The 15,972-nt window shown below is 38.6% G+C and overlaps 1 protein-coding gene across 2 annotated transcripts in view; it reads left to right on the top strand.

Moving 5' to 3' along the window:
* The first annotated feature begins 3,743 nt into the window (after positions 1 to 3,743).
* nek3 (NIMA related kinase 3) overlaps positions 3,744 to 15,972 on the top strand; it is a 29,512-nt gene continuing 17,283 nt past the window's right edge. The window contains exons 1-5 of one of the 2 annotated variants that reach the window (XM_043692144.1): positions 3,744 to 3,877; positions 6,933 to 7,063; positions 7,976 to 8,069; positions 13,527 to 13,624; positions 14,390 to 14,473. In XM_043692144.1, coding sequence (XP_043548079.1) covers positions 6,944 to 7,063; positions 7,976 to 8,069; positions 13,527 to 13,624; positions 14,390 to 14,473 — 396 coding nt within the window. In that variant the 5' untranslated portion in view covers positions 3,744 to 3,877; positions 6,933 to 6,943. Of the gene's footprint in view, positions 3,878 to 6,932; positions 7,064 to 7,975; positions 8,070 to 10,991; positions 11,034 to 13,526; positions 13,625 to 14,389; positions 14,474 to 15,972 lie in introns of those variants that run through there. The other variant, XM_043692145.1, reaches the window with a different exon arrangement.

Here is a 15,972-nt window from a genome sequence, read left to right on the forward strand (position 1 = left end):
CTTGGAATATTAGATCTTCTCAATTGAAACTTTATTTACTACTTTGCATTGTGCTTATTTTCATTAAATGGTTCTTGCTATTCTTTTTGGCTGTATTTCTTTTTAAGTATTGCTTAGGCATTGGATGTTTCAACCAAAGTATTTCAGCTCTGCCTTCCATTTTAAAAATAAAACTGAATGAATCAGTTAAATTTTTTTTAATCAAACTGTTCAGACACCTCAAAGGCAAGTGGGACTTGTACCTGGATGATCTTGCAGGTAATGGTGTTCCCATGTATCTATTGTTCTTGTCCTTCCAGATGGAAGTGGTCATTGGTCTAGAAAGTGCTACAGAATCTTGTGTTCCATCTACAAGATGTGCAAATTTCAACATGTTACTACTGTGCATTAATGGTGGAGGGAGTGAACATTGTCAATCAAGCCAGCTGCTTTACCTTGATGTCAAGCTTTGTTTGTTGGAGTTGCATCCATTTTGCCAGTTTTGTTGAAGTCGTTGGGTTTTTTTTTGGTGTATAGTGCCATTCCTGCATTTGATCTTTTTAAGCAGCTTGCTTGCTTACTTCCAGATTTTTGACTCAGTATATTAAGTACCTGATTTGTCTCCTTTTGGGTCCTCAGCCTCATTGAAAGAAGTTCATTTTTTAGATTAGATTACATTACAGTGTGGAAACAGGCCCTTCGGCCCAACAAGTCCACACTGACCCGCCGAAGCGCATCCCACCCATACCCCTACATTTTATCTCTAATTCTGTGGTGATTTAATATTAAGGGTGCAAACAATGTAGTTAGGGCAAGGAAGGTGCCATTATGTTCTTTGTGGTACATTTGCTTAAACATTGGTGCATGTTGAGCAGAGCCTTTTGGAGTTTATGGTCATTATTAAGTACTTGAACGGTTAAACATGGAAATTGAAGTTACTGCCAGCCTTTATGCTTTTTCATAGTGTCCTCTTTGAATCCTAGACAGAAACCTTGTGAAAAACTAACTGCGAGCAGAATGGGTCATATTCTGGTCATCCCTACTTCTTGCTCAATAATAGTGCTCTTTTAATTTCCTTATCCAAAGATCAATTGACTTCTGCCTTGTGTGTTGATCAGCCCACAAAATTCCAAAAACATTGACATCCCTTGATGAAACTTTATTTTTGTCTTAGTCCTATGGCTGGGGGACAATAACCCTTTGACAGTAATTTGCTTTTTATTTTTAATGTTGGAATCTGAAACCCTTTAAGACCTTTTTATAAACAGGGAAACAGCATCCTACGGTTTACCCTGTCGAGGCTTCTCAGAAAATTTTTAGCTGACTTCATTACATACACATAACACATCACCTCCTGATTTAAGTGTTAATGAATACACCTTTATTCTACAATTGATGTATTCTTTTTAGAGGGACAATATTGAAAAATAATGTGGCGAGCTTGGAGATAAAAGCAACATACAGCAAACTTGTACAATTTTGAGTCTTTTATTCATTTGTTCACAAATTCTTCCATTCAGAGATTAGTTCCTGATCATGTGTACACAACACATTTCTTATAATTGTTACACTTTATTCAGCAAAACTATTCAATATTATGTGTCTCTAGAACTCTTCATTCTTCAGAAACCTTCATTCAAAATGAACACAAAAATTAGAATTTGATACCAGTTTAGTTTAAAAAGCAATGGTGTAGGTAGTTGTGACATATGTATTATTGGAACTTTGGTTAGAAGTTTAAAACTAATCCACACTGAAATCACAAACAAAGTTATATGTAAACCAATCTAATTGACAATTTAAACCAGGTTCTCTACTGGTTTCTGCCAATATTTAGATGTGGCCTTCTGCATTTTGACTTCCAATGATATTGTAATAAGAAAGCCAGCCATCTAGCAATGAAAAGGAAAAGCAACTGTGCATCTCATTAGTCACACTGAAGGATTTGAAATTAAATCTCCTTCAAATCTCAATATTCAAGGCAGTAATTTCTAAATCTCAAATTTTAAAAATAAAGGAATCAAATTACACAATTGTTTTACACATGCCCGACAAATTCATTGACTAATGCAGACTATATTTTTAGCAATAGAGGAATTGTGTTGGGCAGGTATGAGTATCCATGAGAGAGTATCTGTATTTGTGTGAGTATAAAAGAGTATAGGTCTGTGAGATGGGTATGAGTGTGTATGTGTGACCCTCTCATACACACACACACCCACAGATGCACTTGACACTCACTTATACACCTACACACTCACAGACACTCATATCCACCCCCACCCACCCACACGTAAGTTTGTGGGGTGAATTTTTAGTTGCAGAATTACTTTTTATTTTTGCTCAAAAACTGCATGAATCCATGTAAGGTTCTGTTAATTTCCTTATTAGGAATAGAAGCAGTCTGAACATTGGGGCACATAATGTGCCTCACATTACCTAAGTTGACATGACATTTATCGTTAAAGTTCACTTGAGAATGCAACTTTAAAAAAAAGTTCTGGATTTACATATGAAAGATATGAAACCAATAGAGTCATTCTAAAAGATGAGAGACTTAAACAATCCAGATCTCTCTCAATATATCATTTCAGTTGCATCACTGTAAACTTTTGCTATAAATTCTGTGTCTTAAAATCGTGTACTCCACAATCACCTGACGAAGGCGCAGCGCCCCAAAGCTCGTGCTTCCAAATAAACCTGTTGGACAGTAACCTGGTGTTGTGTGATTTTTAACTTTGTCCAACACCAGCACGTCCAAATCACAAAATTTGCTGATTCAATGACATGACATATTCACCCAAACACAGTAGAATACAGGTACAGTTTCTTCTATGTTGTTGCATAATTTCGCCATCCCAAAAATTAGCCTAGAGAGCCTGGCTCTTGCCTTCTTTCTTTGGCAATAAGATAAATCTGAACATTATATTCTCGATTAACGTTCCTTCTAAACGGAGTGGCGACTTTGAGGTAACACACTTGGCGTGGCGCCGCATCGATATCTGGTTCCGGAAAGCGCTGCAACTCAGACATTCAGAAACTGGACAATAAAATTAGAGGGAATGTAGCTCCAGCTAACCAAGATTCTTTTACAATTGAAACAAGACATCTTGACTCTTGCACTAGAGTCAGCTCGTGATACTATTTGCTTTCGTAATTCCTTCCAGCAAGTGCGTTAGTTTCAACCGTAGAAAAAGTACAACCATGTCCTTTTGAACAGTGGGAAGGGCTGGTGACTGGCGGCAGTACTCTTCTTCCCATCACATTAACATTACGCCTTTCCAAACTACATACAGGCTACTTAAAATCGAACCTAGACTTAATTTTACGTTAAAAAAATCACACAACACCAGGATATATAAGGGTGACAACCACCGAAAGCTAGTGCTTCCAATTAAACCTGTTGGCGTTGTGTGATTTTTAAAAACATTTGTACGCCCCAGTCCAACACCGGCACCTCCAAATCTTCATTTAATGTGGCAAGCTTATTTCATGCCCCCCTCATAAACGCAGCAACTTTGCGCCCTTCAATAAAGTTTGTGACTGAAACCAAAAGCTGAACAACAATGTTGGGATTTTTAAAGTGTAACAGTGCCTCGTTTGAGCATAAATAACGGAGAATTGAACATCGCTTCATTGCTGTTTTACCACATTAATCTGGGTCACTGTCTCATTACAAAGAGCTTTCTATAAACCCTGACACGTGATGATGGTTATTGCCCTCCCACAGCCTCGGTTGCAGGTTATTTCCGGCTTGTGTCAAAGTTGGGAAGTGGTTTAATATTTCCCAGTGATTTAACTGACCGCTTCGTTTTCTGTGCCTTCGAAGAAGAGTAGCATTAGCATAAAGAGTTCGCTTTTGAATGGAACGTGCGTTTTACGTTCTGTCAGACTGTCGGTAGGTAACATGAACCAGGAATTCCTGACGCCTCCCCCCAAGTGGAAGCAAAAATAGAAAAAAAAAGTAGTTTAAAACAAATATTCCGAGATCTCCAGCTTTGAACTATCAGTAATATGTTTATTTCGGAGAATTTGATGACGTTACAATTAATATCGTCCCTTTAACAAATATCGATCCTATTGTGTACCTTCCACTGATGAAGGCTGGGTAGCTCACAGTATAAAACATCCGTATTAAGTGAACTATCCGCCCACTGTCAACTATCACGTCTGTTCATACAATAACATTGTATTCATGCTTTTCCTGTGAAGTGGATTTAATCTAGCCCGGGGATAGTGACTTAGTGCAATCATATGGAAATTTTGAACATTTGGTATCCTCTGCAATTTCCAAAGTGTTAAAAATCCTGTATCTGAGCAATAACAAAACCCCACCCTAATTCTAGCATTCATTTTAAACATGGTTCAAGATTTGAAGTTCACAACACGCCCTGATTAAGGATAAGTGGCCTTAGGGCGTATCTGTTTTCCACTAGAAATGGTTGGATTTTATTTTAAAGCACATAGCTGCTTCCCACATCAATATTTTAATGAAACTCTAATTGTAAAAGTTGGTAAAATTTGTTATCGTTAGTATTTTCAGAAATTATCGATTGATTAAAGGGATTCACAAGGAATCAACACAGCATGATTTTAGTTTCAGAGGGAACGTTATGTAGGGCTCTGAAACTTGGGAGGTGACCACCTAGTAGTTTTATTGCTGAACTGTTAATCCAGAGACTCAGTAACATTCTGGCGACTTGGGTTCGAATCCCGCCACAGCAGATGGTGGAGTTCAATAAAAATACCTGGAGTTAAGGATTTAGTGATGACCATGCATAGATAGCTGGAAAAATCCATCTGGTTCGCTAATGTCCATTAAGGAAGGAAACTGCTATCCTTACTTAGTCTGGCCTACATGTGACTCCAGACCCACAGCAATGTGGTTGTCTCTTAAGTGCCCTCTGAGCAACTAGAGCGAGGCAATAAGTGCAGCCATCCCATGAATACATTTTAAAAAGTGGTGGTTTGAGGGCAAGGTCCATCACTGGAGTGCTTGTAGAGAAAAAAGCCTTATAAATTGAATGATGTTTTCTTCTGCTTTGTATTTGTGTTCACGTTTTGGGAAATGAAAATGCAGGGTTACTGTAATAGGGTTACTGTGGTTTGGATTTGTACAACTTTTTCAGCTGTCAGAAGAACAAAGACCAAAGAAAATTTACAGCCCAGGAACAGGCCCTTTGGCCCTCCAAGCCTGAGCCGATCCAATCACTGTCTAAACCTATCGCATCTGTATTCCAAAGCATCTGTATCCCTCTGCTCCCTAATTACTCATGCATCTGTCCAGACGCATCTTAAATGAATCCACCGTGCCTGCCTCTACTACCTTTGTTGGCACCGCATTCCAGGCACCTATCACCCTTTGTGTAAACAACCTGCCACATTATCCCCCGTGTGGGCGGCACGGTGGCACAGTGGTTAGCATTGCTGCCTCACAGCGCCAGAGACCCGGGAGGTGAATTGGCCTTATTAAATTGCCCGTAGTGTTAGGTAAGGGGTAAATGTAGGGGTATGGGTGGGTTGCGCTTCGGCGGAGCAGTGTGGACTTGTTGGGCCGAAGGGCCTGTTTCCATACTGTAAGTAATCTAATCTAATCTAAAAAAAAACCTTTAACCTCTCACCTTGAATGTGTGACCTCTCGTTATTGAATCCCTCACCCTGGGAAAAAGCTTATCTCTATCCATCCTGTCTATACCTATCATGATTTTGTAGACCTCAATCAGGTCCCCCCTCAATCTCTTTTTTTCTAATGAAAACAATCCTAACCGACTCAGCCTCTCTTCATAGCTAGCACCTTCCATACCAGGCAACATCCTCGTAAACCTCTCCAAAGCCTCCACATCCTTTTGGTAATGTGGCAACCAGAACTGTAGTATTCTAAATGCGGCCGAACCAAAGTCTTGTACAATTTTAACATGACCTGCCAGCTCTTATACTCAATACCCCGTCTGATGAAGGCAAGCATACCATACGCCTTCTTGACCACCTTCTGTTTACAGTATAGTTCGCTCTTGAATTAGACTTCACACTTACCTGAATTGAACTCCATCTCCACTTCTCCGTCCAACTTTCCAGTCTATCTATATTCTCCTGTATTCTTTGACAGTCCCCTATGCTTTCTGCTACTCCACCAATCTTCATGTTCCAGGGTGTTTTTCAACAAATTAATCTTTTTAAATGTTCAATGCCTGTCATTGGTAAAAGTGGTTGGCAATTTGAGTATTTGTGCAGGCAAGTCCTACTAATGGCAAATTACTCTGATACTCTGTTAGAGGGAGAGGTTTTGGCCAAGAACTCAATAGGAAGTTCTGTGCTTCATTGTATACTGCAATCACCTAAAATTCTTCTAAACTCCAGATAATATAGTCTTAGTTTGCTCAGTCTCTACTTGCTGACAATTCCATCCCAGGAATTATCCTTGTGAATGTTTGTTGCATCTCACATAAAGCAAACATGTATTTCCTTCGGTATGAAAACTGTATACAGTACTCCAGGTGTGGTCTCCCCAATCCCTTATACAATGCTAGTAAGACTTCCTATGTCACAGCTCCTGTGCAATAAAGGACAATGTAAGATTTGCGTTCCTAATTCAAAAGCAGAAATTGCTGATGAAGTTCAAAAGGTCTGGCAGCATCTTTGGGAAGACAACAGTTAACGTTTTGGGTTTGGTTGCTTTCCATCAGAACTCCTGATGCTGCCAGACCTGCTGAGCTTCACCAGCAATTTCTGTTTTTGTTTCAAATCTCCAGCATCCACAGTTCTTTGGTTTATATTATTGCATTCCTAACTGATTGCTATATCTGTGCATTAGATTTCTGTGCTCAGTGTGCAAGGGCACACAATTCTCTCTGAAACCACATTTAACAGTTTCTTATTTAAAGCAAGTTCAATAAAGATTAGTGTAAAAGTGTGCAAAACGTTTCACTGATAGCATGTCTGCAATTGTTTTTCAGAGAAGAATTTGATGATGGATGCTTACACTGTATTAAAGGTAATTGGTGAAGGTTCCTTTGGCAGAGCTCTTTTGGTCCAAGCGCATAATGAAAGTCAGCAATATGTCATGAAGGAAATTCATCTTTCAAAGGTAAATATGATGTGAGTTTTCGTGAAGATGATTACGTTGTCACTTTATTTTTATTTCCATTATCCATCTGAAGGCAAAGATATCATTTAGCTTTGTTCTCAATACAATTTATAGAAATTGAGAATTACATTCCATTGGACTTGGATCAGCACGAATTATCATTTGTGGCAGCGAACAGTTTTAGAGCTGGTAGTCATCCCACTTGCATACTCAAAAAGTATGTTTGTTTTGTTCTTCTGGTGATTTTATCATAATGTGCATCAAACAATAAAGTGGCTAGATTACTTTCTTTGTCTCGGGTGAACTACAAAAAGAGCCAAAAGTTGTTCTTGGCTATGTCACAATTTATACTCCTGGACATTTGGAGAGACATTCCAAGTTCCAATTCCTTTTCACATCTCCGGACATGCCAAAATTGTTAAGTCATTACACATTAAGTATTGGTACTGTTCCACTGACAACCAAGCTGTGTATAGCAATGAGATAGTATAGGTTCAGGAAAAAGATATTGGTCAGGAATTTGAAGAAGAGTTACTGATCTTCTTTGAAAAGTGCCATGAGATCTTCTATAATGAAAACTGAAATTGCTGGAAAATCTCAGCAGATCTAGCAGCATCAGTGGAGAGAAATCAGAGTTAACATTTCAGATTCAGTGACCTTTCAGAGTCCAGTTTAGACTGTATCAAGTTAGCACTAGGTAGAGGATGCACATCCTCTTGCTATTGCATATCATTTAAGCACATAATTCATAACCATATGGCTTATGATTTAATTGTAGCAAAGTTACAAGTTCTGTTCTAAAGCTTTAATGATACATACAATATGGACCTTTGGGGGAAAAATGATTCTCGGTGTTTATTTTTCAGAACAAGGCAATGTGCTATCTATTTTCATTTTATCTTATTTATTTAGAATCCTTCTGGATTACAAAGATCGCGGAGGGAAGCCATCCTCCTTGCAAGAATGAAGCACCCCAACATTGTTACATTTATAGACTCATTTGAAGGTGAGAAATTCATGGAATTAATTATCTATTCTTCACACTTCCTTCTCCAATATTGCTCTTTCGCTTGTTCTAGTGTTCATTCCTCTCCTTGCTGTTTTCCAAAGTGAATGACATGCACAGTATTCACAGCACTAAGACAGGCCGCTTGTCTAATGGGTCCATGCTGTTAACACGTGCTGCAGATAAGACACCTCCCGTCTTTCTTTAGCTAACCTTTTCCATTTGTCTTTTCAATTCCTTTTTCTCCACACATTATCTAAACTGCCCTTATATGTATCATTGATGTTCGTGTCAACCATTCCTTGTGATAGCTAGTTCCACATTTGAAGCACTTGCTGTGCAAAGACGTTTCTCCTGACTTCCCTTTTGATTTCATTAGTGACTCAATTATATTTACTGGCACTAGTTCTGCTTTCATCCACCAGTAGAAAAATCTTATCAAATCAGTCCATAATCTAGACCTCTGACATAAGAACACAAGAAATAGGAGCAGGAGGAGGCCATTTAGCCCGTAGAGCCCTCTGCAAATGAATGAAATCTTGGCTGTTTTAGAAAAAAGAACAGTACGGCACAGAAACAGGCACTTCAGCCCATCAAGACTGTGCTGACACATGATACTTTTCTAAACTAAAAGCCTTTACCTCTTATGTGGTTTCTGTCACTCTATTCCCTGCTTATTCATATATCTGGCAAGATACCTTTTAAACATTGTTATTATATACCCATCCAACACCACCTCTGGCATCGCATTCCTGGCACTTAAAAGTCTCTGTGTAAAAAAAGAACGTGCCTCTCACATCTCATTTAAACTTACCCTGTTTTACCTTAAGCCAATGGCCCCTTGCAATTGACATTTCTAATTTTGAGATAAAGATTCCGACTGTACAGCCTATCTATGTCTTTCATAATTTTGTAAACTTCTGTCAGGTTGCCCCTCATCCTGCAATATTCAAGTAGACAAACTTGATTTGTTTTCAGTCTCCCTTCATAGCTAATAACCTCCAAACCAGGCAACATCCTGGTAAACTGTTCCTGTACCCTCTCCTAAGCTTGCACATCCTTCTGCTAACGTAGCGACCAGAACTGTATGCAATATTCTAAATGTGGATTAAGTAAAGTTTTGTACAACTACAACATGACTAAGCATACTCTGTGCCCTGATCGAGGAAGGCAAGTATGCTATGTAACTCTCAACCACCTTATCCACATATATTGCCACTTTCAGGGAACTATGAACAAGCAAAACTAGATCCATCTGTGTGTTGATGCTGCTAAGGATTCTGTCATTTACTGTGTACTTTCTTCCTGCGTACGATCTCCTAAAATGCCTAACATTTGTCCAGATTAAGCTCTGTCCAAATCTGCTATCTATATCCTGCTCTATCCTCTGGCAAACATCCTCACTATCTGCAGCTCCCCCATTCTTTGTGTCAGCTGCAAACTTACTAATCAGATCTTCCAAATCATTTTTATATATATATATATATATTGCAAACAACAAGGGTTCCAGCAGTGATCCTTACAGAACACCACTGGTCACTGGTCTCTACCCTTCCACCACTACTCAGTCTTCTATGATTAAGTCAGTTCTGTATCCACCTTACCAACATACCGCAGATCCAATGTGACTTCACCTTTATATCAGTCTGCAAAGAGAGACCTTGCCAAAGGTCTTGCTAAAGTCCACATTGATAATATCTACCGCTCTGCCCCCATCAATCATCTTGGTCACTTGCTCAAAAACCTCAATCCAGCTTGTGAGACGTGATCTTCCCCACACAAAGCCATGCTGCCTATTGCTAATAAGTCCATAGTTTTCCAAACATGAGTAAATCCTATCCCGAAGAAACTTCTCCAATAATTTCCCTACCACCGACATTTGCTTTTTATTCATTCATGGGTTGTGGACATTGCTGGCTGAGCCAGTATGTATTACCCATTCCTATTTCCCATGAGCCAAATGTTTTAGGTCATTTAAGAACATGTGAAATGTTAACCATGTTCATACGAGCCTGGAGTTACACGTAGGCCAGACTAGGCCAGGATGGCAGGATTCCTTACCCAAGAGGCATTTGTGAATCAGAGGAGTTTTTAGGGTATTTGACTGTGGTCAGCATTAGACTGGATTTTAATTGCAGATTTTGTTGAATTTAATTTTTACCATCAGCCATTAATAGTGGGATTTTGAACCCTGTTCTGGATTATGAGTCATGTGACATCACCATTAGCCTACTGCCTCCCCATCTTCTATGTCAACAATACTTACTTGCATTATCCATTGATGATTTTAATATGTGGAACTCTATGAATCTCAGTCTCAAACATACTCGACAACTGAGCCCCCACAGTTGTCTGCAATAGAGAATTCTAAGCAATTCGCTATCGAGCAAGTGAAGAAGTTCCACCTTATTTTAGTCCTAAATGGCTTGCCCTTTCATTTGGAGCCTCTAATCTTTTCTTCTAGTTGCCACCCCACCCTGACCCATCCTGCATCTACCCTGTAAGAATTTTGTATGTTTGAATGAGATCATCTCTCATTCTTCTAAAACATGAGGTAATATTTACTGTTTTCTCACAGGACAAATGTTTCCTCACATTTACTGTTTCCTCCGTTCTTCCATTTCATGAATTTTTGCAAACATTTGTTGCTCTCCATCTCTGGTACGTCTGTCTTTCTCTTGCATAAGGAGATCAAAATTGAATACAATTGCAGCAAGACATCTTTCTTCTGTTGTCAAAACCCTCATGTTGTTAAGGCTGTTTGCCTTTTTAATTGCTTGCTGGATCAGCATGTTAACTTTCAGTGTCTCACGACTAGATACATCCAAGTTCCTTTGAAGTTCTGATGTGGAGGTGCCGGTGTTGGACTGGGGTGGACAAAGTTTAAAAATCACACAGCACCAGGTTATAGTCCAACAGATTTATTTGGAAGTACAAGCTTTCAGAGTGCTGCTCCTTTGTCAGGTAACTAGTGGGGCAGGATCATAGGACAAAGAATTTATAGTAAAGGATCAAAGTGTCAGACAATTTATGCGATGTATTGAACAAACCTAGATTGCTGTTAAGTCTTTAATCATTTAGAATGGGGATGCAGGTTTCAATTGATTAATATGTAAATCCCAGAACTTCTTTCAAGTCACAGTCCCAGGATAACTGAAGGTTTTATCAGTATATAAGGAAAAGACATCTCAGCTCCGAGAATACATTACAGGTGTGAGGTTACAGTCTGTCTGTATCCCAACCTTGAGTCAGACTGGTTTTATTTCCAAAGTAGGAATTTATAAACAATCACATGGACTGACAGCCTGCTTTTTGAACACAATAGAATGTATCTGCAAATACAAATCTGCAAATGCAAATTCACCCCATAGACTTATATGTGTGCACGCGCATGTGTGGGGGGAGGAGAGAGGGAGAGAGTTCGCGTGTGTACGTGTGTGTACACATATACGCGCATGCCATTTGTCAAACCTTAAACAGACCATTGTTCACAGCCAACGACCCAGCCTTCAGGAAAACACCCACCACAACATCATACAACCCTGCCATGGCAACCACTGTAACACCGTATCAGAGTGTTGACATGGATACTACCATCACATGTGGGAATGCCATCCATCATTTGTGCGGCAGGTACTCATGCGACTCAGCCAACATTATCTAACTCATACAGTTAGACAAGCATGCCCTGAGGCATGGTATATTGACAAAACCAAGCAGACGCTACGACAATAGATGAATAGACACCAATCACCAGACATCCCCTCCCAGTGAGGGAGCACTTCAAAGGTCAAGGAGATTTGGCCTCAGATCTTCGAGGACCATCTTCCAAGGCTGACTTTGGATAAGCAACAACGCAGAGTTGCTGAGCAGAGGCTGGTAGCCAAGTTCACTACCCATGAGGATGGCCTCAACTGGGATGATGGATTCATGTCACACCACAGGTGACCCCACCACACTATATGCTCTCGCACACATACACACACTCTCTTATACATGATTACACACAGACCCACTCTCGTACTCTCTCTCTCTCCCACTCTCTCTCACTCACTCACATACTCCATCACACGTGTGCATACATTGTATCATATGCACACACGTAAGTCTGTTGGATGAACTTGCATTTGGGATTTGTATTTGCAGATACATTCTATTTTGTTCAAAGCACACACAATCTGTAGGCAGTCAGTCCATGTGGCATTTCATAAATTTGTGTCTTGCTTCAAACTGCTAATGTTTGAAGTGACTTTTAAAATTTATGTGCTGTTGTTGTGAGACATGTCCATAATCACCTGCATTCAGTTAAATTTCTTTTGCTGCTGTTTTCCACACCTACATTGGTGTGTAATATTTATCAAATGCTTGAAACTACAATACTGAGCCAACAGGAAAATTATTTGCAAACAGTTCACTTTTGGTATAGGCTGTGTGAAACAACTTTGGCATGAATTAATCCCGTTGATGAAATATTTATCATTGTTGTGAGAAATGATGAAGGAAGCTAATAAAACAGTGGGGAGAGACAAGAAAAAAATTACAAATAATTAAAACTTTGAGAAATGGTGGAGATAGATTATTTTAATTTGGATGCAGATTAAAGCACATTTCAAAATTAATGTATATTATGAAAGTAATGTGAAAAAACAATTAAATATTACTGCTGGTGAGTTCTTAAATATATTTAGGGGAAAAGAAATAGATAAAGTTATATTGCTATGCATGAACTGCTCTCTAGTTCCTCTTTGGTGAAAAATTTCCTCTATTTAAAAAACGAATTACTCTATTTTTCACCATTTCATGCTCTGGAGGCCTGATTCATCTTACAATGAATAATTATTCTTTTAAAGTAGCAACCATCAATGTACATACACAGTGAGACTATAACTATCAGGGAAGATTGAAGCAACTACATGGGACTCTTTTCTGTTGGAAAAATTATTCAGAGGTGGATGAATTCTGACAGTGTTGATGATAGATGTGGAGAAGATGTTTCCATTTATTGGGAATCCATAATGAAGGACAGCAAAATAACAAAAAATGCTCCCATAAATTTGAGTAATTTGTAAGAAATGTCTTTATTCAAGGAATGGTGAGAATGTGAAATTCACTGCTAAATAGAGTGATTTAAGTGAATAACATAGATGCATTTAAAGGGAAGCAACTTGCTAAGTGCACAAGGAAAGAAAGAGGTGGAAGGACACATGGGTAGGCTTAGATAAGGCGTGCTGGAAGGAAACTCCTGTGGAACAATAACATACAGCTAAAACCCTGCAGATGAATAACAGGTGTAAAAGTCTGTTTCTGGAATGTTTTTTCTACTTTGTACTTTGCGAAAAAGTATCATGGTTTTGGATAAAAAGAGTCCTGTGGAAATAAATTGTTGCTTTGACAACTAGTTAATTTAGGATTTCACTATTTACATATTTAATGTTATGATTTTTTTTCCTATTGCAGCTGAAGGGCATCTTTATATAGTGATGGAATTCTGTGATGGTGGAGATCTCACGCAAAAACTCCTGCAGCGAAAGGACAAACTATTTCCAGAAGAAACGGTATACATCCTGTGATAAATGAATGAAACGTAATCACAGACTTAGAGGAGCAGGATTCACCTGCGTGAATTGTTGTGTGCCTAGTTCCAGCTACACTTGCGGGTTGTCTGGAACTGGCCATATTAGATTGAACGCCGGGAAACTGCAAGATTTCCCCCTCCTCGTTTAAACGCCCTTGTTTCATCTCCATCTTTGTGGGGATGGACCTTTCTAATTGGGCACTGTTCTCATGGGATAGCTCACTTAGCAATAACCCCTTTTTGCTCCTCCAACTTGCTCTCTCTGTAAACCACACCCCCCCAAAAAAAACGCAGACATATACTCTGAGACCACCGGGTTGCTGGCTGTCCAATTGGCCAGCAATACTTACAGACGTTTACACTTTAAAGGGACAGCAGTTCCAACATCTGCAAATTAGTTGCCAGATGGCAAAAAGTGGCTGACACTGGGTTGTCCTAGCATTCCGGTCAGTGTTCCCAGCTTACTAAGAACATCTGTGATTGTGTCCACTTCATTCATTGCAATTTTGATATATGAAACATTAAAAAAATTTTTTTTGCTCTTTTATGTAACATTATACTACAATTGAAATATTTATATTTTAAGATTAACCTGAACAATCGGTACAATTTTGATAATTGTAAATTATTTTAAAACTTAGGTTTATAAAATAGTAACTTGCACAGAATCCAGAGTGCCTTTTTCATGAAGTACTCACTATTAGAAATTGACAGAGGAATTATTTTGTTGTTTTGCTTTTAACAGATATTGAATCTGTTTGTACAAATTTGCCTCGGAATGAAGCACATACATGACAAACGAGTTCTACACAGAGATATCAAATCCAAGGCAAGTATTTCATTCTACAGAGAGAAAAAAAATTAAAATAACTGTATCTCTTTATTAAGAATAACAAAATAATTGCTTGTGTTCTGGCTAATCTGATGGGATATAAAGCTAGATTTATCAAGCTCGGCCTTATGTGACTTAAAATTTGAAATTAATGAGTTTGGAAAATCTATCGTGCTTAACTAGTTTGTTTAATTCTTTCATCAAGAGTCTTAATGGAGGCATTAGCTTACTTTGTGTAACTGGACAATTGCCTCAATTAAAGGAGCTGACTGAAGTCTTTAACCAGTAAATGCTAGAGAGCAATAGCTAGCTTCTAATTGCACTTAAGTATTATATTTCATTGGATTTTATTATGAGTATCTTCAAACAATATTTTGAAGTTTTGTACTGTGCTTTGTATGGTTTTCTATATGTTAGTCCGTGTAACATATCACAGAGTGACTGGTTCTTATTGAGTCAGATATCTGGACATTTAATAACAATTATGTACACAAATGTGGCATCTCAGAGTTGCATAAAGCGTCTGAGTTAAATGATTGCTTAGGTTACTATTATAGATATTTTCTAATCAACCTGTTAATACACACCTCCAGAGCAGGTGAGACTTGAACTCAGGCCTCTTGGCCTAGAGGCAGGTACACTACCACTGTGCCACAAGCACCTTAGATTTATACGATATTATATACATAGTTGATTAGCTGGCTAACAGTCTGGATGACTGCTTGCAGTCTAACCAACTGACAGTGATTGAATGTACAGAGAGTAAGATAGAGACCTCTTAAATGAGACCATCACAAATTGTGATGTCATTTGGTTTTCTTAAAGATCTGTGCAATAATCTGACCTTGCAAAAATCAAAATGATGTTTACAATATCAAAAAAAATCTGAAACAGATTTTACATCTCTGTGGTACCCCTTTGTGACTGTGTGTTTAACTGTGTCACCCTTGAGCTACATGAGATGGAAAGGTACACTAAGCTACAAATCAGGTTTAATCCTGATTTGTGCTGACATAGCTGGCTAGCCTCAGTTGAATTGCCAGTAAGATTATTGTCCTATGTTATCCTGTCACTGGTCAGCTTGTTGCTGTAAAATGTTGCAGTTACCCATATCTTTTTCAGTTTGCTACACTTGCTATCATTAGCCACTTCTCAGGAGAACAGAGCAATTCATAACAGAACATTATCTTATTGTTATGTCACGTAAACACTATTAATACTAACACTATTGTTAATGTATAAATTTGTGTGTTAATAATTACCTTACACCCAGTCTTGAATGATGCCATTTGGTCCACCTAACCGCATACTACCATTCAAAAGTCATATCATTGGGCAAAACATTCAAAACTGCTTTGAAACTATATTGTTCTTCATATCTTCATTCCATTAGTACAAGAATTTTACTTGCCCCACCTAGTCTTTGTTCGGTTCACATGCTTGAGTTCAGTCTCTATTTCGTTCATATTCACCTTCACTAGAGTAAATAACTTGAG

The sequence above is a fragment of the Chiloscyllium plagiosum genome, chromosome 6, assembly GCF_004010195.1.
Source record: "Chiloscyllium plagiosum isolate BGI_BamShark_2017 chromosome 6, ASM401019v2, whole genome shotgun sequence".
NCBI classification, from domain to species: Eukaryota; Metazoa; Chordata; class Chondrichthyes; order Orectolobiformes; family Hemiscylliidae; genus Chiloscyllium; species Chiloscyllium plagiosum.